Source organism: Pseudoliparis swirei, chromosome 19 (assembly GCF_029220125.1).
Source record: "Pseudoliparis swirei isolate HS2019 ecotype Mariana Trench chromosome 19, NWPU_hadal_v1, whole genome shotgun sequence".
Lineage (NCBI taxonomy): Eukaryota > Metazoa > Chordata > Actinopteri > Perciformes > Liparidae > Pseudoliparis > Pseudoliparis swirei.
In genome coordinates, this window is record NC_079406.1 from 27,121,380 (window position 1) to 27,143,879 (window position 22,500).

Consider the following 22,500-nt stretch of genomic DNA (forward strand, 5'->3'; position numbering starts at 1 on the left):
TGTTAGTATCGCTACACCGTGCAGCGTGACAGCAGCAGATGTAGCGGACTAACATTCAAGCTAACCTAACTTCCCAAACGCTGTGGACATCTGAACGCTGATTGGCCGAGACGCGACACGTCCCATCAAAGATGTTCTATTGCGAAGAGCACCACTCCACATTTTCTCCGCGTCTCACTGCAATCTCAACGGCAGCGGGCCAGGTGAAAAAAAAAAAAAATCGGAACGCGTCTCTGGTATTGTTCAGGGGGCCGGTCCAAATGTGGAGGCGTTCATTGTGTAAACCAGCTTTCACTATATAAATAATCTCCATTGCCATCCAATTTAGCTGATGAGGTTCAGAGTCAGACCGGTTCAGAGGCTGGTCGTCTGTCTGGGTCTCAGGCTACAGCACGTCTTGTTCACCTCCTCATATCTTTGTGTTCATCCTCCAGCCCACCTGAGAGAGTGTTCTCCACGGCTGGAGACACAATAATTCCTGAGAGATCGCGGATCCTCCCGGAGAAAGCAGACATGCTTATTTTTCTGCACAAGAATTGTTGATGATCCATACAATTGATGGTTGCACACTTGGTATTTGCCACTGCTAGTTTCATTTTTAGCAGCTCAGTTCATATACCCTTTTTAAAAAAGGAAGGAGCACTTTAATTTCTAGGAACATGTTTAAATTAAACAGAATACATTTTATTTAAGTTATGTAAGTTTTATTTTAAGTTCAAGAGGAATATGTATAAATGTTTTTGGTTATTTAAAAAAATGTAAATGTGTATGTATACATACTGTATATGGTGTGTGCAGCATTATAGAAAATTATATAAAAGAAAATTAATGTAAATAAACCCGTTTGTGCTCTTTTTTTCACCCCTTGCCCAATAAGAATCGATAAGAGAATCGATAAGGAATCGAATCGATAAGCAGGAATCGATAAGGCATCGGAATCGTTAAAATCTTATCAATTCTCATCCCTAGTTACCAACAACAACATCCATAAACCGACATGTGTTTGCTGGTCTCTGTTCCTGTGAACAACAACACTCCTCAGCGTCAGCTGCTTGTTGTTTGTTTGTTTAGGTGTAATTAGAACTCTCCCCACCACTGAGCCTCACACACACTCACAACATCCATGTGTCTCTTCCTGTGTGTGTGTGTGTGTGTGTGTGTGTGTGTGTGTGTGTGTGTGTATGTATGTGTGTGTGCGTGCGCAGGTGTTATCAGCACCCACTCAGCGTTGGACCGGGAGGATAAACCCGAACACAGCGTCGAGGTGAGTTCTTGTTCTTGTTCTTGTTCTTGTTCTTGTTCTTCTTCTTCTTCTTCTTCCACCCATGCAAGATACTAGAAAAATAAAGTAATTTTACAGAATATATTCCAGTACACGAATGTCTCACACGAGAAGAAAGCTGGACTTTCATTCTTGACCTTGTAAACCTTAGTTTGACCCCTAAAGAGAGGACATAGGTTAGGGCACTTATGAGCTAGATAGCTTCAGCCACTTTCTTCTTTTGTTTATTACTGATGGTTTTATATTTTGCTGATCGAAATAAACTCAACTCAAAGAAAAATGTAAAATCCCAAATCCGCCCTCTGAAGAAACTCCAAAAGATAAGTTAATGATGTGAAGTTCTCCTGTGGGTTAAGTTTTCACAGCGAGATGAGAGTCATTGAGTTATTGATGAAAGAAGAGGAGCGTGGCGCTGAGACGAATGAAAAGGATAAAACAACAGAGCTGCGAGAAAACACTGCTTTGTACTTGTGTACAAATAGTTGAGATAACTTTCATTATTGTGTAGAGCTGTGGTTCCCAGATAAGGGTACTTGTACCCCTGGGGGTACGCTAAGGTACTGCAGGGGGTACAGGAATTAAAAAATGTATATATTTAAAATGAGCATCCATTAAAAAAATCATTTAAATAAGTTCATAAAAGGTGTAAGTTCATAAACGGCAATGTATATATTCTATATTAAATCAGAAACTGATGTCACAATGCTTATTGTGTATAAATAGTTGAGAAAAGATAACTTTTATAAAAAAAAATTTTTTTTTTACTTACATTTTTTTATTCGTTTAGATATATTAACATAAAACAAATACAAAAATGTCAGACATGAACAATTAAAATAAAACCGAGTAAAATGATACATATATATATATGTATATATATATATATTCATATCAAATATAGCAAAAGAATAATTTAAAAAATATATATATATACATTATTATTGTGTATAAATAGTGGAGAAAAGATAAGTTTCATTATTGTGTATAAATAGTGGAGAAACGATAAGTTTCATTATTGTGTATAAATAGTGGAGAAAAGATAAGTTTCATTATTGTGTATAAATAGTGGAGAAAAGATAAGTTTCATTATTGTGTATAAATAGTGGAGAAAAGATAAGTTTCCTTCTTGTGTATAATTCGTGGATCTTTGTTGTTCGCCCCCAGGTGATCGTCTCCGATAACGGTTCCCCGTCTCTGCGCTCCACCGCCACCGTGGTGATCCGGGTCCTGGACGCCAACGACAACCAGCCCAAGTTCACCGACAAGCTCTTCCAGATCAAGCTGCCCGAGCGGCGCCGGCGGGCGGGCCGGCGGGAGGTGTGCAGGATGGTCGCCCGCGACGACGACGCCGAGGGCCCCAATGCCGCCGTGACCTACGCCATCCTGGGCGACGGCGAGGAGGACGAGGGCTTCCGGATCGACGCGGCGACGGGCGCGGTGACGTCGCACGGAGACTTCTGGCCCGGCAACTACAGCATCCTCACGGTCGGTGGCCAGAACTTTAGAGCTTCAAGTTGTCGAGTTTTTTGTTTTTTTCCAGGCTTGGAAAAGTCTTGGAAAAAAATTAAATCACAAAGGTTTGGGGAAAATAAATTTGCTATATTCATATGTTCATTTACACTGAGTTTGATGAAAAGAATAACATATTTTGCCCGTTTGTGGTCAAATAAAAGAAGTTACCATATATGGTTCCTCGCCCGATAAAGGGTTAAAAAAGGTCACCTTTGAAAAAGAGATTTTTAATCTCAATCGGACTCACCTAGTTAAATAAAGTTTTTTTTTAAAGCAAGCGGTCGCTTTAGATTTGATCAAACGTTTCTCAAACGGGAGGAAATAGATTTTTAATCTGATTTATTTTCTGCGGTTTAAAAAAATTGTTTCAAAAGGAATATTTGTATTTATTTATTTAAATTTAATTAATGAGACATTTGCATACATTTATGTCTTTCAAAATGTTGACACTGCATGTGCGGATTTTTAACTGATGCTCATTTTAGTTCTACATATTTAGAGCAAGAAGTTTAAAACAAAAGGATAAAACTTTTTTTTTAAAGAGACAGAATGAAACAAAAAATTCAAAAAAACGGTCTAACTAGGGAGTGATCTATTCTCAATTGTAAATTCATTGATTCATGAAAATAAAATCAGGTCTATGAGGAGTTGCGTACGTAACACATTTTCCCCAACATGCCAAAAACTGTCGTAAACGTCCCTAAAGGAATATTCTCTGTGAAGCTTATTAAAGATATCGATGAGGCTTCAGCCACCGATCAATGAACCTGATTGATAAACAACACGAACCGGAGGAACTCTAAATAACTCGAGACCTTCTCTATATTTAATCAGACCCTCATCTATTGGTTGATTTATTTATTGCCCTCCAGATCGAAGCCACGGACCACGGCGTCCCGCCGCTCTCCTCCACGGCGAGACTCGATATCGAGTGGGTCGCCCGCCCGCCGCCCGCCGCCGAGCCGATCGCGTTCGACGAATTCCCGTTCGCCTTCGCCGTCATGGAAACGGAGCCCGTCACTCACATGGTGGGCATCATCATGACGGAGACGCACCGGCAGAGATGGTTCGATATCACAGGTACACACACACACACACACACACACACACACAGACACACACACACACACACACAGACACAGACACACAGACACACACACACAGACACACACACACAGACACAGACACACACACAGACACACACACAGACACACACAGACACAGACACACAGACACACACATACAGACACACACACAGACACACACACACACAGACTTACACACAGACATACACATATATACACACACAGACACACACAGACAGACACAGACACACAGACACACACACACACATACACACACACAGACACACACACACAGACACACACACAGACACACACACACACACACACACACCGTCGTGCTCCTTTTTGATCCCTTTCTTCCACACTTTCCTTGAGTCCGCATTCCTGCAGACTTCACCTGAGGTAAATACCCAGAATTCACAGCGTTGTGACGGTTAAACCGCAGACTGTATAAAGGAAGTTTATACATCGCGGATTGGTTTGTGGACCGATGTTTTGAAGCATAGACTTCTATACAACCAGAGGAGTCGCCCCTTGTGGACAGTAGAGAGAATGCAGCTTCAACACATGGAGAGAGAGAGAGAGAGAGAGAGAGGGGTAGATCTCGGTGTCAGCGGGACATTTGTTCTCCTCTCATCACCAGCCAGATCACCACAGGAAGGACAAACTCCTCCTCCTCCTCCTCCTCCTCCTCCTCCGACCCTGAACACTACGAGAAGGACCAGAGGCCTTCATGAATATCTAAAAGGCGTGACCATAATTATCATAGCTGGAATGCCCCCCCCCCCCTCCCTAGATGGGAAAAGGTCTCGTGCATCGACTATTTATATCCTTTTATTTATATATAAATATTCATATATAATTAACTGATATGTCCGATATTCCTACGACACGTGTCACGGCCATTGTAGTTAGAAAAAATGAAATAAGTAATAAAACACATCGGTAATTGGACGTTCCACTTTCTTCGCTCATCGCAGCTGAAAATAAAAAGAGAAAGGAAAAGAAAAGAAAAGAAAAGCCCGCCCTGCTTTCGGGAAAATGAAAGAGGAAAGAATGAAAAAAAACTTTAAAAATCAAATCCGATAAGGGAGGGGGGGTCAGGGGTCAGGGGTCAGAGGCCCCGTTGTTCCTGCTGTGGACCCAGATCAACACCAGGAGATGAAGGAATGGAGAGATCGATAACAATGTGAAGTGCCTCCATCTTTCTTTTCCTGTGCAACATTTGGCGTGCGCTTCTTTTTTTTAATCTCCCGGGTCGACCACGGCGGGGATGTCAGGTGTTCCTTGAAATGATGAAGTGAAGTGAAGACCTTCCTCTCTTCGCCCGGAGACGACGGCTCGGATAACCGGGTCGTCTCCACGTCTATTTGTATCGACCGAGAAACAAACATGGAGGCTGTGTTTCTATCGATGTTTGAACATGAGATGAGAGAGATGTCACGAGGAAGATAGACTCTATTCTTTAATCACACACATGCGAACATTATTTAGATATGATAGAAGAGAAAGGACGGCGTGCAGCCTATGTGTGTGTGTGTGTGTGTGTGTGTGTGTGTGTGTGTGTGTGTGTGTGTCTTCCACGAGGTGGACATCTCAATAAACACCATCTGGTCCGAGCAGGCCGAGGTTTAAGCTTCCTCACCTCCGAACATACGACCTAATGAGAGAGAGCGAGAGAGAGAGGGAGAGAGGGAGAGAGGGAGAGAGAGAGGGAGAGAGAGAGAGAGAGAGAGACAGAGAAAGATAGAGAGAGAGAGAGAGAGAGAGAGAGAGAGAGAGAGAGAGAGAGAGAGAGAGAGAGAGACAGAGAAAGATAGAGAGAGGGAGAGAGAAAGAGACAGAGAGGGAGAGAGAAAGAGAGAGAGAGAGAAGGATAGAGACATACAGAGATAGATTGAGAAAGAGAGAGACATAGAGAGGTATAGAAAGAGAGAGACAGATAGATAGATAGAGAAGGATAGAGAGAGAGAGAGAGAGAGAGAGAGAGAGATAGATCTATTCCTCTCTCTGTATTTTATATTTTTCTTTCCTCTTTGAATAAACGTGTTCAGCCAAGTCGACCCGACCAGGTCTCCGTGAGGCTCCTGGCCCGCTGCTGGTTCTCTGTTGATTCATTCACATTTAGTGCCTTTGGGACCAGAGTGGACAGAGCTTTGGCTTCCTGAAGCCAGAGAGCATCTTATTGATTACGGCCCCCCCCCCCCTCTCCCCCTCCCCCGATGGGGAAGTCACCGCCGCCCTTCACGCGCTGGAGGACCACGGTGCATCGTTCCTGCCACCAGTCAAACTCGTCTGAGACATCACATGTGACCGCTGCTCTCTCTCTCTCTCTCCCTCTCTCTCTCTCTCTCTCTCTCTCTCTCTCCCTCTCTCTCTCTCTCCCTCTCTCTCTCTCTCTCTCTCTCTCTCTCCCTCTCTCTCTCTCTCCCTCTCTCCCTCTCTCTCTCTCCCTCCCTCTCTCTCTCCTCTCTCTCTCTCCTCTCTTTCTCTCCCCTCTCTCCTCCCTCTCTCTCTCTCTCTCTCTCTCCCTCTCTCTCTCTCTCCCTCTCTCCCTCTCTCTCTCTCCCCCTCTCTCTCCCTCTCTCTCTCTCTCAGGTGGCGATGAAGACAAGGACTTTGACATCCAGAGGAACACGGGAACTCTCTCCATCGCCCGGCGGCTCGACGCGTCGCGGCGCTCCAACTACAACATGACAGTGAGGGTCACCGACGGCCACCACAGCGCCACCACACAGGTGAGGGAGGGAGGGAGGGAGGAGGGGAAGAAAGGAGGGAAGGGGAGGAAGGAAGGAATGAAGGAAGGGGAGGAATGGAGGGGAGGAAGGAAGGAAGGAAGGAATGAAGGAAGGGGAGGAATGGAGGGGAGGAAGGAAGGAAGGAAGGAAGGAAGGAGGGAGGGAGGGAAGAAGGAGGGAGGGAAGGAGGGAGGAAGGAAGGAAGGAAAGAAAGAAAGAAAGGAGGAAGACAGGAAAGAAGGGAAAGTGGGAGGGAGGAAGGAAAGACAGAAAGATGGAGGGGAGGAATGAAGGGAGGAGGGAGGGAGGAAAAAAGGGAGAGATGAAAGGAAGGAATGAGGAGGGGAGGAGGAAAGCAAGGATTGAGGGAGGGAGGAAGAAGGAAGGAAGGAATTTACAGGATCAAAACATGTAATAATGGCAGAAAATGACTTCACACCAAATGAATTTTAACGACGGAGCGTTCTCTAACGTTTTTGCATCTTTTATAAAAGTAATGACGCAAATAAAAGACGAGGATCGGCTCGACTGGCCGAGCGAAGAAAAAAAACCCACAGCGTTCTCAACGAGCCACAAAACCTTTTCTGAGTTTAATCCACCGAACACAAACTATCCCACAGAGTCGTCCCTGGAGTTTATAATCTGACCCCTGAGTGTTTCCTTCCTGCTGCTCTCCTTGTTCAATGTCCCCCTCAAACCTTCAGGCCTACATCCGGGTCCTGGACATGAACGAGCACCGGCCCGCCTTCCTGGAGCCGCTGTACCAGGTGAGAGTGGATCCACTGGGAGGTTCCCACTGGACTGTTATTACCACAGCAATAACACCCTAAGGGGCATTCTTTACAGTTAAAGAGGAGTGTTTCAGAGATGCAACCAGGTGTGACAAGTACAGCAGAGACAGGGCTGGTTTGGATGATTGTATATTTGTGTGTAGAGCAAAGCAATTGCTCTTATAATATGTATCACCTCTTTACTTTGCTGTCAGATTGTTATCACGCAGAACACCGGAGCAGCTGGTCGACGGCCGCCATCAGTTTGTTATTGAGTAACTTTGGTGTTTTTAAAGCAGGGTTCATGGAAAACCTCACGGAAAAGGCATGGAGTTTTAAATGGTTATTTCCAGGCCTGGAAAAGTCATTGGAAGAAAAAAAAATCCCAAAAGTTTTGGAAAAGTCATGGACCATTTTTTAAATATTTATATGCTAATTTACGCTTTGTTTGAAATAATTATGATGCTTTTAAAAGAAAGACGCTCAAAATTTAAGCGGGCATACGTACTACATTTTCTCACCTTTTCTCACTTTTTCATCAAACACCAAGATTTCACCAAACTTGTGTTTTCTTTTATAATTTGTATTTTTTCTTTCTTATTATAATGTTACTTCTAAACTGTTGACTCATAGAGCCCTGCACTAGATTACAATGTGTCTGGACAGCTGGTCTAGGCACAAATGGAAAATAAAGCCTTGAATCCCTTTAAGGACTTTTGTTTTCATCACAGAGTCTGGTACTGTCCCTTTAAGGACTTGTTTTCATCAGAGTCTGGTACTGTCCCTTTAAGGACTTTTGTTTTCATCAGAGTCTGTTACTGTCCCTTTAAGGACTTTTGTTTTCATCACAGAGTCTGGTACTGTCCCTTTAAGGACTTTTGTTTTCATCACAGAGTCTGCTACTGTCCCTTTAAGGACTTTTGTTTTCATCACAGTCTCGTACTGTCCCTTTAAGGACTTTTGTTTTCATCACAGTCTCGTACTGTCCCTTTTAGGACTTTTGTTTTCACCACAGAGTCTGGTACTGTCGCTTTAAGGACTTTTGTTTTCATCACAGAGTCTGGTACTGTCCCTTTAAGGACTTTTGTTTTCATCACAGTCTGGTACTGTCCCTTTAAGGACTTTTGTTTTCATCACAGAGTCTGGTACTGTCCCTTTAAGGACTTTTGTTTTCATCACAGTCTCGTACTGTCCCTTTAAGGACTTTTGTTTTCATCACAGAGTCTGGTACTGTCCCTTTAAGGACTTTTGTTTTCATCACAGAGTCTGGTACTGTCCCTTTAAGGACTTTTGTTTTCATCACAGAGTCTGGTACTGTCGCTTTAAGGACTTTAGTTTTCATCACAGTCTGGTACTGTCGCTTTAAGGACTTTTGTTTTCACCACAGAGTCTGGTACTGTCCCTTTAAGGACTTTAGTTTTCACCACAGAGTCTGGTACTGTCGCTTTAAGGACTTTCCCCCTTGTGATTAGAGAGGACACATTTTTCACACCAACGATTATCTGAACAAATCCAAACCAGCTCTTTCAGGTTATTTTCATCCAACAAAAACTCTCGACGAACTAACTTTACATCAAAAGAAGCGTCCTGATATTTCTCAAACTTTCCCCCCCTGTAAGCTGAGAAAAGGAACGACGCCCCGAGACGCACCTTAAACGCCTCTTGTGAATCTCACTGAATCCCCAAAAGCGTCCGTTCGGAGTCTGAGGAGGAGTTTGTTTTATTATGTAAATTGCAGCAATCGGGTTTCAGAGGAGCGGAGGCTTTGTGGATTCCTGCTTTTTTAGATTTAAATTATTATTACTAACGGGAGCGGTTCTCTGTGACCACGAGGCCAGCAGACCTGCTGCCGGCGTCCTGACCACAGCTCTTCTTCCTCTCTCAACGTTTTGCTCTAACTGAAAATGTTCTCGTTCTTTTCGGCCGTAGAAAAAAACAACGGTCTTCAAATTGAAAATGTAGACCTCCAGGTATCCCGTTTCCAAAGTGTTTCTTCTTTTTCATGACCTTGGACTGACCTTGACCCCCCCCCCCCGTGTGTTCTCCAGGTGAGGGTTCCCGAGGACACGTCCCCGGGGAAGGACATCCTGCACATCGGCGCCTCGGACGCCGACGCCAACAGCCGGCTGCTGTTCTCCGTCCACGGCGGCCTGAACCCCCGCAGCGGCGGCCTCTTCCGGCTGGACGCCAAGAGCGGAGTCCTGGTGCTGACGGAGGAGGGGCTGGACTACGAGGACATCTCCGTCCACACGCTCATCGTCATGGTAACCACGCAGTGGAATACAGCGGACCGCCCGGTTCACGGCAGGAGTTACCATGTTTAACATTTATCTGTTTCCTTTTTATTTCATTTGACTGTTCATACGTTTACAACGTTGTTAACGTTATTAACCAACTTAACTTATAAAGAATCCAAAGGATAATGCAGATAAATAGCAGACAATTAAAATAGTGTTCACAGTTCTTTCAAAATGACAATTTCAAAAACAGCTTTCACATTTTTTTGGAGATTTAAAGCTCTTTAAATTGTTATTTAAATGGTTTGTTCAGCATAACAATGACATTTATTTTTTAGAGCCTCTGAAGAAACAGCACCTCCATCAGTTCACCTGAGAGGTTCTGGTCATGCATGATTTTAATTGGACGATGACGCTGTTGGTTTTAAAAGTGAGAAGAGAAATTTAAAAACAAACGGCGAGATCATTTAATCTTTAAGAAATGCATCTGAATAGACGGGATATGAAAAAGAAGACTTGGATAATTCAGAGCCGCACTCGTGATTGAATATCATGATTCAAAGACGTTTCAGCCCCCGTCGTCTCGTACCGCCAGCGCCACAAACCCCGCCCCTCTGCTCCTCTTCAGGTGCGCGACCAGGAGATCCCGGTGAAGAGGAACTTCGTGAAGGTGGTGGTTCACGTGGAGGACTGCAACGACCACGCGCCGGCGTTCCTCAGCGCCCGCTACGAGGCCGGCGTCTCCAACGACGACCCCGCGGGCGCCGAGGTGGTCCGGGTCAAGGCGCTGGACAAGGACGCGGGCAGCAACGCCGACGTCAGCTACTCGCTGATCTCCGGTGAACCTTTACAAAATATATATATATATGTTTGCTTCTTTTTCAGCTTCATTCAGTTGTACACACGCGACATTTTGTACCGCGGGCCGCCGGGAGCTGCCCTTCAGAAGCCGGCTGCTTCTCTCTTGGAGGGTTCAAGGGCACAGTCGCCTCAGGGAGGGGGAGGGTTTAGAAAGTTAAACCTCCTGGTCTCTCTGGTATATTGTCTCCGGTATATTGTCTCTAAGACAAACTGAGAGAAGTTATCGAAAACTATGTATTTGAATTGTTGTAAGACTCGGATGAGACGATCAGAATATTATTGAAAAGCTCAATAAGTAAAAAAAGTAAAAAAATTGTGTTATTATTATTATAAAATTATTATCTAGTTAGTTTAATCCATGCAAAACTGAAGTGGTAAAAAAAGTGAAAATGTCTTATTATTATTATTATTATTATTATTATTATTATTATTATTATTATATAGTTGGTTTAATCTGTACAAAACTGAAGTGGTAAATAAAGTGAAAATGTCATATTATTATTATTATTATTATTATTATTATATAGTTGGTTTAATCTGTTCAAAACTGAAGTGGTAAAAAAAGTGAAAATGTCATATTATTATTATTATTATTATTATTATTATATAGTTGGTTTAATCTGTACAAAACTGAAGTGGTAAATAGAGTGAAAATGTCATATTTTTATTATTATTATTATTATATAGTTGGTTTAATCTGTACAAAACTGAAGTGGTAAATGAAGTGAAAATGTCATATTATTATCATCATTATCATTATTATTATAATTATCTAGTTTGTTTAATCTGTACAAAACTGAAGTGTTAACAATTTTTAAATGTCTTATTATTATTATTATATAGTTGGTTTAATCTGTAAAAAATTAAGGTGTTAAAAAAATTAAAAGTAGTCAGGGAGAAATGATTTTCAAGCTCACAACAAGAAACCATGTCGCCAAAATATTGAGCTTTTATTTTGATAAAATTCCATTTCAGTATACAATAATAATAATATATAAATGACCTCAAAACATGTGTTGTAACACTAACAAATATATTGTTAATACAAGCCTGTGAGACGGATACGTAGGAGATGAAGTCCAGGAAAGTGGAGGACTCGCACAACGACAACATTTCAGTTATAGACCTAAAACATGGTGTTATTATATAAAGGACACATTAAAATGCGGTTTGGAGTATCTCGTTGGCGTAACACATTATTTCCTCTTCTTCCCGCAGGAAATACGGACGACATGTTCGCCATCGATCCGGAGCTGGGCTCCATCAGCGTGGTCAAGCCTCTGCTCCTCCAGCCTGAGGACCGGCTCCACCTGACGGTGCGGGCCACGGACCAGGGCTTCCCCCAGCGCAGCGACCTCTGCTCCGTCCACCTCCACGTCCGGCCCTCCGACCGAACCCCGCCCGCCTTCTCCTCCGACGAATACCTGACGGAGATCGGCGAATCCAGCGCCTTCGGGACCCCGGTGGTCGCCGTCTCGGCCTACAGCCCCGCCGCCGCCGTGCGTTACGGGATAGAAAGCGGCGACGCCAACGGGACCTTTCGCATCGACCCGTACACCGGGTCCATTTCCACCCGAACGCCCCTCGATTTCGAGAGCCGCGCCTCCTACAAGCTCGGCGTCGTGGCTTCCACCACGGCGGGCGCCTCGTCCAACGCCGTCGTCCACGTCTACGTGGTCGACGAGAACGACAACGCCCCCGTCTTCCACCGGCGGGAGTACGTGGGGCAGGTCAGCGAGTCGGCTCGCGTGGGCAGCATGGTGCTGGGCGAGGGGAACGCCCCTCTGGTCATCCGGGCCTCCGACGCAGACAGAGGCGCCAACTCTCTGCTGGCGTACCGGATCCTGGAGGCGGAGGCCCGGAGCGTCTTCGAGCTGGACCCCAGCACGGGCGCCGTCTCGCTCGCCTCGCCCGTCGACTTCGAAGCCGAGGCCGAGTATCGCTTCACGGTGCAGGCGAAGGACTCGGGGAAACCGTCGCTGTACGCCGCGGAGCCCGCCAAGGTCACGGTTCGGGTCCTGGACCAGAACGACTGCCCGCCGCGATTCGCCGCCCCCGTGTACGAGCCGACCGTCATCTTCCCGGCCGTCGCCGACGCCGAGGTGGTGCGTGTAGCGGCCCGCGACGCCGACTCGGCGGTCGGGTACAGCATCGCCGAGGGGAATCTCCACAACGCCTTTTCAATTCACCCCGACACCGGCGTCATCACCGTGAGCAACGCGTCCGAATTCGGGTCTTTTTACCAGCTGGTCGTCAAAGCGTCCGACGGGCTCTACGTCGACTCGGCCACCGTCAGAGTGAACGTGACGAACCTCGCGGCGAGCGGCCTCGGCTTCCGTCAGAAGGTGTATTCGGCGAGCGTAGCGGAAAACCTGAAGACGGCGAAGACTGTGGCGGGACTCCAGGCCACGGGTTGCTTTTTAAACGAGCCTCTTTTATATTCCATCGTCAACCCAGTGGGGAAATTCGTAATCTCCCGGACTTCAGGCGTCCTTGAAACAACCGGCGTTCCCTTCGACCGCGAGCAACGGGATGTTTACGACGTGGTGGTGAAGGTGGAAGACGCGAGGACGCCGCCCCGCACGGCAACCGCCCGGGTCAGGGTGTTCGTCGAGGACGTGAACGACAACGCGCCGCGGTTTCTGAACTTGCCCTTTTCAATGATGATTTCTGACTCCGCCGACCCGGGAGACGTCTTGTATCAAGCGACCGCCGTCGACGGAGATCTGGGAGAAAACGGCTCCGTCGTGTACTCGCTGGAGGACGACTTCGACCTCTTCCGGATCGATCCCGACATCGGCGACGTGACCCTCCGAAGGCCTCTGGACTTTGAAGCTCTGAATAAGTACGTTTTGACCGTCTCGGCCACCGACGACGGCGAGCCCAGCCTCAGCGCGACGGCGCAGCTCAACATTCAAGTCAGGAATCAAACCAACCCCCTTTTCCAGACCCTCTTGTATCCCCTGAAAGTCCCTGAGAACGTCCCCCCGCTCACCACCATCTTACACGTCCAGGCCCGGAACCCGGACGGCTATCGGCTCATCTACAACCTGGAAGAGGGGAACGGCTCGCAGCACTTTCACATCGATTTCAAAACCGGCGTGTTGACCGTCTCCGACCCCCTGGACTACGAGAGCCGGACCGCGCACGCCTTGACGGTTCGCGCCACCGACTCGGTGACCGGAGCGTTCTCGGAGGCCTCCGTCGAAGTGGAAGTGGAAGACGTGAACGACAACGCGCCGGTCTTCTCAAAGCCGGCGTACGCTGTGACCTTAGAGGAGGGTCTTCCAACCGGCACCTCCGTGGTGCAACTTTCTGCCTCCGATGGGGACTCGGGCAGAAACAAAGATCTGACCTTCCAGCTGGTGAAGACGGAGAGTGACGAGACAGATTTCTTTGAGATGGACCCCCGGAGCGGATTGATTGTCACAAAGCAAGTGCTGGACCACGAGATCACGAAACACTTTCATTTGAAAGTCAGAGCCACCGACAACGGCAGCGTCCCTCTCAGTGGCGAAGCCACCGTCTTGATCAACGTCTCCGACGTCAACGACAACCCGCCGGACTTCGTGAGCTCCCAGTACGACGTCTCTCTGGACGAGATGGCAAAGTGCGGCCACATCGTTATCAAAATCCAGGCGTCGGATCCGGACTCCGCGGACCCGGACAACCTCAAATACAAGATCCTCTCGGGGAACGAAGGCCGCTACTTCAACATCAACGAGTCTTCGGGAATCATCTCCTTCTCCAACGTCTGCAAGAGGAATCTGGATCCTTACTACAACCTGACGGTGGCGGTGTCGGACGGCGTGTTTCAGAAAACGGCGCCGGTGAACATCGACATGATCAACATCAACAGGCACAGTCCGCATTTCAAGCAGAGCGTCTACGAAGCGGAGCTGGCTGAGAACGCAGAGGCGGGAACGCCGGTGATCCGGTTGGCGGCCGTCGACCCCGACGACGGGCCGTACGGCAGCGTCGACTACACCATCATCAACAAACTCGCCGACGAGACTTTTGCCATCGACGTCGACGGGCAGATCGTCACCACGCAACCGCTGGACAGAGAGAACCCGGCCCAGAGGGTCATCGCCATCAAAGTGATGGCGAAGGACGGCGGCGGGAGAGTGGCCTTTTGCACGGTCAAGATTATCCTCACGGACGAGAACGACAACGTTCCTCAGTTCAAGGCGTCGGAGTACCAGGTCTCCATTCAGTCCACCGTCAACAAAGGCTCGCCCGTGATCCAGATCGTGGCGTACGACGCGGACGACGGCAAAAACGCCGACGTCACCTACACGGTGGACGAAGCCGGCGAGGTGGCCGACGACGTCATCGAGATCAACCCGTTCACCGGCGTCGTGAGCGTCAAAGAGAGTCTCGTCGGCATGGAGAACAAGATCTTCAACTTCAGGGTGAAAGCTCGCGACGGCAGCGTTCCCTTCTACAACTCCACCGTGCCCGTCCAGGTCAGAGTGGTTCCCCCCGAGGTTCCTCTTCCCAAGTTCTCCGAGCCCCTCTACAGCTTCTCGGCCGCGGAGGACGCCGCCGTCGGCACGGAGGTGGGCTCGGTGAGGGCCGACTCCAAAACGCCCCTCATCTACAGCCTGGTGAACGGCAACACGGTAGAGAGCAACCGGGACAAAGTGTTCAGCCTGGACAAGGAGAGCGGAACCTTGCTGCTGCAGAAGGCCATCGACCACGAGAAGACCAGGTGGTACCAGATCGACGTGCTCGCCCGAGGGAGCCACAACGGGACCGACGTGGCGTCCTTGGTGTCCATCAGCATCCAGGTCCAGGACGTGAACGACAACCAGCCGCTGTTTGAGGCCAACCCGTACAGGGCCTTCCTGGCCGAGAACATGCCCGCCGGAACCACCGTTATCCAGGTGAGAAGAACCGTCAGAGGATTGGAAAGAGCTGCTGCTCTCTGGAGGAGACGGTGTCACCTGGGTTTTAGTTTCGTTCACACAAAATATATGAAATATCTGTTTCCCACACTTATATTAGCTACATTTGTCCTGGTCACATACTGCATTCTCTCTCCTGACCACCAGGGGTGACTCCTCTGGTTGTATAGAAGTCTATGCGTCATGTGTTAAAGCTGCATTCTCTCTCCTGACCACCAGGGGATACTCCACTGGGTGTATAGAAGTCTATGCTTCATGTGTTGAAGCCGCATTCTCTCTTCTGACCACCAGGGGGCGACTCCTCTGGTTGTATAGAAGTCTATGCTTCATGTAGTAAAGCTGCATTATTTCTCCTGACCACCAAGGGGATACTCCTCTGGGTGTATAGAAGTCTATGCTTCATGTGTTGAAGTCGCATTCTCTCTCCTGACCACCAGGGGGCGACTCCTCTGGTTGTATAGAAGTCTATGCTTCATGTAGTAAAGCTGCATTCTTTCTCCTGACCACCAAGGGGATACTCCTCTGGTTGTATAGAAGTCTATGCTTCATGTGTTGAAGCCACATTCTTTCTTCTGACCACCAGGGGGTGACTCCTCTGGTTGTAAAGAAGTATATGCTTCATGTGTTGAAGCCACATTCTTTCTTCTGACCACCAGGGGGTGACTCCTCTGGTTGTATAGAAGTCTATGCTTCATGTGTTAAAGCTGCGTTCTCTCCTAAGCACCAGGGAGCGACTCCTCTGGTCGTATAGAAGTCTATGCTTTGTGTGTTAAAGCTGCATTCTCTCTCCTGACCACCAGGGGGTGACTCCTCTGGTTGTATAGAAGTCTATGCTTCATGTAGTAAAGCTGCATTCTCTCTCCTGACCACCAGGGGGCGACTCCTCTGGGTGAATAGAAGTCTATGCTTCATGTGTTAAAGCTGTGTTCTATCTCCTAACCACCAGGGGGCGACTCCTCTGGTTGTATAGAAGTCTATGCTTCGTGTGTTAAAGCTGCGTTCTCTCTCCTAACCACCAGGGGGCGACTCCTCTGGGTGTATAGAAGTCTATGCTTCATGTGTTAAAGCTGCGTTCTCTCTCCTAACCACCAGGGGGCGACTCCTCTGGGTGTATAGAAGTCTATGCTTCATGTGTTAAAGCTCCGTTCTCTCTCCTAACCACCAGGGAGCGACTCCTCTGGTCGTAAAGAAGTCTATGCTTCATGTGTTAAAGCTGCATTATCTCTCCTGACCACCAGGGGGTGACTCCTATGGTTGTATAGAAGTCTATGCTTCATGTAGTAAAGCTGCATTCTCTCTCCTGACCACCATGGGGCGACTCCTCTGGGTGTATATAAGTCTATGCTTCATGTGTTAAAGCTGCGTTCTCTCTCCTAACCACCAGGGGGCGACTCCTCTGGTTATATAGAAGTCTATGCTTCATGTGTTAAAGCTGCGTTCTCTCTCCTGACCACCAGGGGGCGACTCCTCTGGTCGTATCGAAGTCTATGCTTCATGTGTTAACGCTGCGTTCTCTCTCCTGACCACCAGGGGGCGACTCCTCTGGTTGTATAGAAGTCTATGCTTCATTTGTTAAAGCTGCGTTCTCTCTCTTAACCACCAGGGGGCAACTCCTCTGGTCGTATAGAAGTATATGCTTCATGTAGTAAAGCTGCATTCTCTCTCCTGACCACCAGGGGGCGACTCCTCTGGGTGTATAGAAGTCTATGCTTCATGTGTTAAAGCTGCGTTCTCTCTCCTAACCACCAGGGGGCGACTCCTCTGGTTGTATAGAAGTCTATGCTTCATGTGTTAAAGCTGCATTCTCTCTCCTGACCACCAGGGGGCGACTCCTCTGGTTGATGGGTAGCTACCACGGCGTTTTCTGTGTTTTCATTTCACAACTTCAACCCTTTGTTATTGACCGCCAGGTGACCGCCAACGACCCGGACACGGACATGAACGGCCGCGTGACCTACACCTTGGAGTCTCCGCCTGACGACCCCGCGGCGGCGGGCGCCACCGAGGTGTTCTCCATCGACGGCGACAGCGGCTGGATCACCACCGTGCGGCCGACGGACTGCGAGGCCACCAGGTTCTACCGCTTCGTCGTGGTCGCCACGGACCACGGCGGCGACGTCAAGCTGTCGTCCAGCGTCCAGGTGGAGGTGACCGTCACGGACGAGAACGACAACCCGCCCCAGTTCTCCCACGCCGCGTACCGCGGCTCCGTGGTGGAGAACAGCAGCCCCGGAGACGTGATCGTCTCCATGACGACCACGGACGCCGACGTGTCGCTGAAGAACCGCCTGGTGACGTGTTACATCACAGGTGAGCGCCTCACTCACTTCATGCATCACGTTCAAAAGTTTGAGGTCACCAAAGACCATTTGGTGACCTCCATGAACACTCACACTTTTATTTATCAAATGAATATAAACTATAGTCCAGACGTTGACGAGGTTATAAATAATGATTTATATTGTAAATATTAATGTTGTTCTTCTTGTGGCTCAAAGGAAGGCCAGTTTTATAGCTTCTCTCAGCAGCATAACTGTTTTCAGCTGCGCTCACATATAAAAGGGTTTCAAGGGTTTTCTACCCCTCTGTTAGTCTTCTAAGGCGATAACACAGTGTACCACTAGAACACTGGAGATGGGGAAAATACAAACAGTTTTATGAGACCCAATTCGCAGCCATCTTGAAAAATAGCTGCCATCTTGGATTTTTGAATGGCCAATTGGGCAGATTTGACCGAATACCTCTGGAGAACAACTCCACCAAATGTCATGTATCATAATTCACACGATTATTCTATCTCCTCTGTATTATGAATCCCTCAATCAAATCGAGTTAAATCAGGGATATGAATATCACATAAAAAGGGTTCTCAAGGGTTTTCTACCCCTCCGTTCGTCTTCTAAGGCGACAACACAATGTACCATTAGAACACTGGAGATGGGCCTCTACACACCTCTGCAGAGACTTCATTAAACACCAGAGAATAGTCACGACACATTAACTATGGAAAGAGTATTTATGATTAATTTAATCTTATCTTCATTGAAGAAAACATGCTTTTACTTTGAAAATGTTTGTCTTTTTATCAGTCAACTTGCTCCAATGTGGGATTCATCAGGACAAAAAAGTTAAAATCTCTGTGAATGGAACATTATTCATATTAATCAGAGAGGAGACATTGACATGACGGGGTTACCAACCAGATGCCCTGCGGCTCACAACAACAACAACAACAACAACAAAGCCACAGAACAACGCACAGATACTAAATGTTCTCCTCTCACGGTTCTCAAGGAGCTCTGCAGTCAGAACGTGTTGTTTTTGATTATTTATAAGCGGCGCTGTTTGTGTGATGTTGACACCGGTGAGTAAACAACAAACAATTATTAAAGTCGCTCCCCGCCGGCATGATTAATGTGAGCGTTTCACTTATTCATGGAGCGGCTTCACGCCAGAAACTCCAAAATTCCCAATTAGCATTTCTGATGGCAGCTCAGAGACCGAAATATTATAGGAGCCACTTAATTATTTAAAATAACCACCGGACTTGTGACAGCGTTAAAGAGTTGAGACGGCTTCGCTCTCGAGGCTCCGCCCCCACACGTCACCTGTCACCGACGCTCACTGACTGTTGCGCAATCGGCTGCCCGGACCGACCAATGGGCGTACTCGGTTTCTGAAAAAAAGTTTTCATCTCCAAAGGAGGACGTTTTTTTGAAAGAAAGATAAGAAAACAATAAAATGCAAAGTACCCAGGTGAGTCGGCCTAATATTAATATTCAACCACAAACACAGTTTGTGAATTATTCATCGGGTTACCGGTGGTTGATAGTTTGTTTTATCAGCCTTCCGGGCCCAATGATTTACGATCACCCTCACAGGTCGTCAACAACGGACTCCTGGATTTAAAAAGTTATTTTTGGTCGATTGAAAACCTGACAATAGTTTTTCCATCACTGATTTAATCGTTTGTCATTTCTTTCAAGCAAAAACACAAATGATTCTTCAACGATCTTTCCCACATCTTGTTAAAGTAAATTCGACTATCTCCAGGCAGCGAGGTAGAACGTCGATCACAGAAGTATCGATCGTTGCGTAACAGGTTCTGTGGTTTCACCAGACACTTAGACTCCATTGGGGGTTCTATATCATAACTAGAATGGGCACTCGGTAGAGCGCATATCTTCGCATATCACAAGATTGGGCATTGAATTATGAACATGTTGGCATTAGTTGCATGCCAATTGGATAAAAATGGACCGTGCTATGGTAAAAAGAAGATTTTGATGGAAATATAATAACTTTACTCAATATCTATGCACCTCCGGGAAGTGATATGGGATTTTTTCAAAAGATAATTTATATCATAATAACAAAAACAGAAGGCCTACTAATATGTGGAGGGGATCTTAATATCCATCTTCAACCACAACTTGATTATTCAAGTGGGAAAACATATGAAACAAAATCTCTACATAGAAAAGTCAACACACTTTTCAAGGATGTGGGACTTATTGATATATGGAGAGAACTATTCCCACAAAGAAGAGATTACACCCACTACTCCGCTCCTCACTCCATTTACACAAGAATAGATTATTTTATAACATTTGGGAGGGATAGAGATAAAATACATACATGTGATATTGGGACAATTGATTTGAGTGACCATGCGCCTATTTATCTAATGGTTGACCTTGACCTACCACCCCGAAATACTTTATGGAAACTAAACTCTGGCCTTCTCAATGACCCTGGTTTCAAACAAGATATTAGAAAAGAAATGAGTGTCTTCCTAGAATTTAATGATAATGATGAGGTCTCACCTCTTATATTGTGGGATACTATGAAAGCGGTTTTAAGAGGAAAAATTATAGCAATAGCCTCACATAAGAAAAGACAAAGAAAAAAGGCTCTAGAGGAGCTACAACAAAAATTGAAGAATTTAGAAACAAAACATAAGGCCAGTTCAGATGGAAATACATTTCAGGAAATCGAGAAAACCAGAAATGAAATTAGAAGTTTAACCACACAAGACATTAAAAGAAACCTCATGTATCTGAAACAGAGACATTATGAAAGTGGCCCAAAATCAATGAAAATACTGGCATGGAAACTGAAGAAAAAACTAGCTGAAAATACAGTTCATAAAATACGACACCCTAGGACAAAGGAGATCCAAAACAAACTAAGTGAGATTCATGAAGCATTTGAAGCATTTTACAAAAAATTGTAAACAAGAGTCCCAGGAGGAGACATAGCCCAGATTGATTCTTTCTTGAACACCCTGAAATTACCCACTCTTAATGAAGAGCAAAACCAAGAGCTAATCGCTGAGATAACAGAAAGTGAACTGCAAGCAGCAATTAGCAGACTTAAAGTAGGTACGGCTCCAGGTTCCGATGGATTTACAGCTGAGTGGTACAAGGAGTTTAAAAATGACTTGATTCCTATCATACTTCCTACACTAAACTGGGTCCTGGAAAAGGCCCAAACACCTCCTAGTTGGAAGGAGGCCATTATTTCTGCCATTCCAAAGGAAGGCAAGGATAAAACGGAGTGTGCGTCTTACAGACCAATATCTGTTTTAAATGTAGACTATAAGATGTTCACTTCTATTATGGCCAGAAGACTTGAAAAGTTTATGACTAAATTGATCCACAACGATCAGACAGGTTTCATACACCAACGTCAAACACAAGACAATATACGAAGGACGTTACATATTATTAATCATATAGCAAAACAAATTGGAAGCAATAGTAATTAGTATAGATGCTGAGAAGGCATTTGACTCCGTCAATTGGGATTTTCTTTACAGAACTCTTCATAGATTTGGTTTTCATGCCAGGATTATTAAAACCTTACAATCATTATACAATACTCCTACTGCAAGGGTCAAGGTCAATGGTTATTTATCAAATAGGTTTACCCTGGAAAGGGGTACAAGACAGGGCTGCGCATGGTCACCAATATTATTTGCACTTTTCCTTGAACCACTAGCCCAATATTTAAGACAAAACAGAGAAATAAGAGGCATTCAACTGGCAGAAAGAGAGCATAAACTAGCTTGCTACGCAGATGATGTACTAGTTTATCTTAGCCAGCCAACACACTCTTTGCCCCAGCTGATGCTGGCACTTGAGAAATATGGGCAATTATCAGGATATAAGGTTAATGTGGGTAAAACCCAAGTACTATCGTATAACTATAATCCAACATCAGAAATGGAAAGCAAATACCCATGGTCATGGCAAGCAAAATCCCTTAAGTACCTAGGCATAAATATTCCAAAAGATCTGTCAAAACTATCAGAATATAACTACTCACCTATAAACAAAAAAATCAAAGAAGATATCACAAGATGGAACCTCGTACCATTCTTTAGTTTCAGCTCAAGAATACAATCTATAAAAATGAACATATTACCCAGATTGTTATATCTATTTCAAACCCTACCAATAGAAGTTTCTCAGGGCCAGCTTAATGAATGGGACAAAATGTTGTCGAGATATGTGTGGCAAGGCAAGAGACCAAGGGTTCGCCTCAAAACACTGCAGTTAGTAAAGGAGAAGGGAGGATGGGGTCTGCCATCCCTCAAGGAATACTACTATGCCGCCCAGACAAGAGCTATAATATGCTGGTGCAATCCTTCATATGATGCACAGTGGAAAGACATTGAAGAAAAATATTTCCCATTCCAATACAAGCAATCATAGCTGACTCTAAAATGCAACACTACATAAACAGTTCTGATAATCCATGGGTCAAATTGACCCTTAAAGTGTGGAAGAATATCATTAGAGAATACAAACTTGAAGGAGATCTACTGTGCCTTAAATGGTGTGGATATGACTCAGACTTCACACCAAATAAAATGGACACCAGATTCAAAAAATGGAGAGCTAATGGAATAACAGCTTTATGTAATATTATGAAGGGAAACAAACTGCTTAGTTTTGAAATGATTAAAGAAAATTATCTTTTAGAGAAACAGGACTTCTTTAGATACCTACAGTTGCGGCATTTTGTCAATGAAAATGTTAAAAAGGTAACAGAGGTAAACTCCAGTCTCATAGAACTGTTTAAAAGAGCATACAAGTCA

General features: G+C 45.9%; 1 protein-coding gene across 1 annotated transcript in view; it reads left to right on the top strand.

Annotated features, from left to right (window-relative positions):
- fat2 (FAT atypical cadherin 2) overlaps window positions 1-22,500 on the top strand; it is a 75,299-nt gene that overhangs the window by 13,863 nt on the left and 38,936 nt on the right. Inside the window, exons 3-11 of the mRNA XM_056439885.1 lie at window positions 1,206-1,264; window positions 2,447-2,767; window positions 3,667-3,874; window positions 6,478-6,617; window positions 7,322-7,384; window positions 9,436-9,651; window positions 10,253-10,463; window positions 11,704-15,374; window positions 17,306-17,705. Of these exons, the coding sequence (XP_056295860.1) occupies window positions 1,206-1,264; window positions 2,447-2,767; window positions 3,667-3,874; window positions 6,478-6,617; window positions 7,322-7,384; window positions 9,436-9,651; window positions 10,253-10,463; window positions 11,704-15,374; window positions 17,306-17,705 (5,289 nt within the window). The remainder of the gene's footprint in view (window positions 1-1,205; window positions 1,265-2,446; window positions 2,768-3,666; window positions 3,875-6,477; window positions 6,618-7,321; window positions 7,385-9,435; window positions 9,652-10,252; window positions 10,464-11,703; window positions 15,375-17,305; window positions 17,706-22,500) is intronic.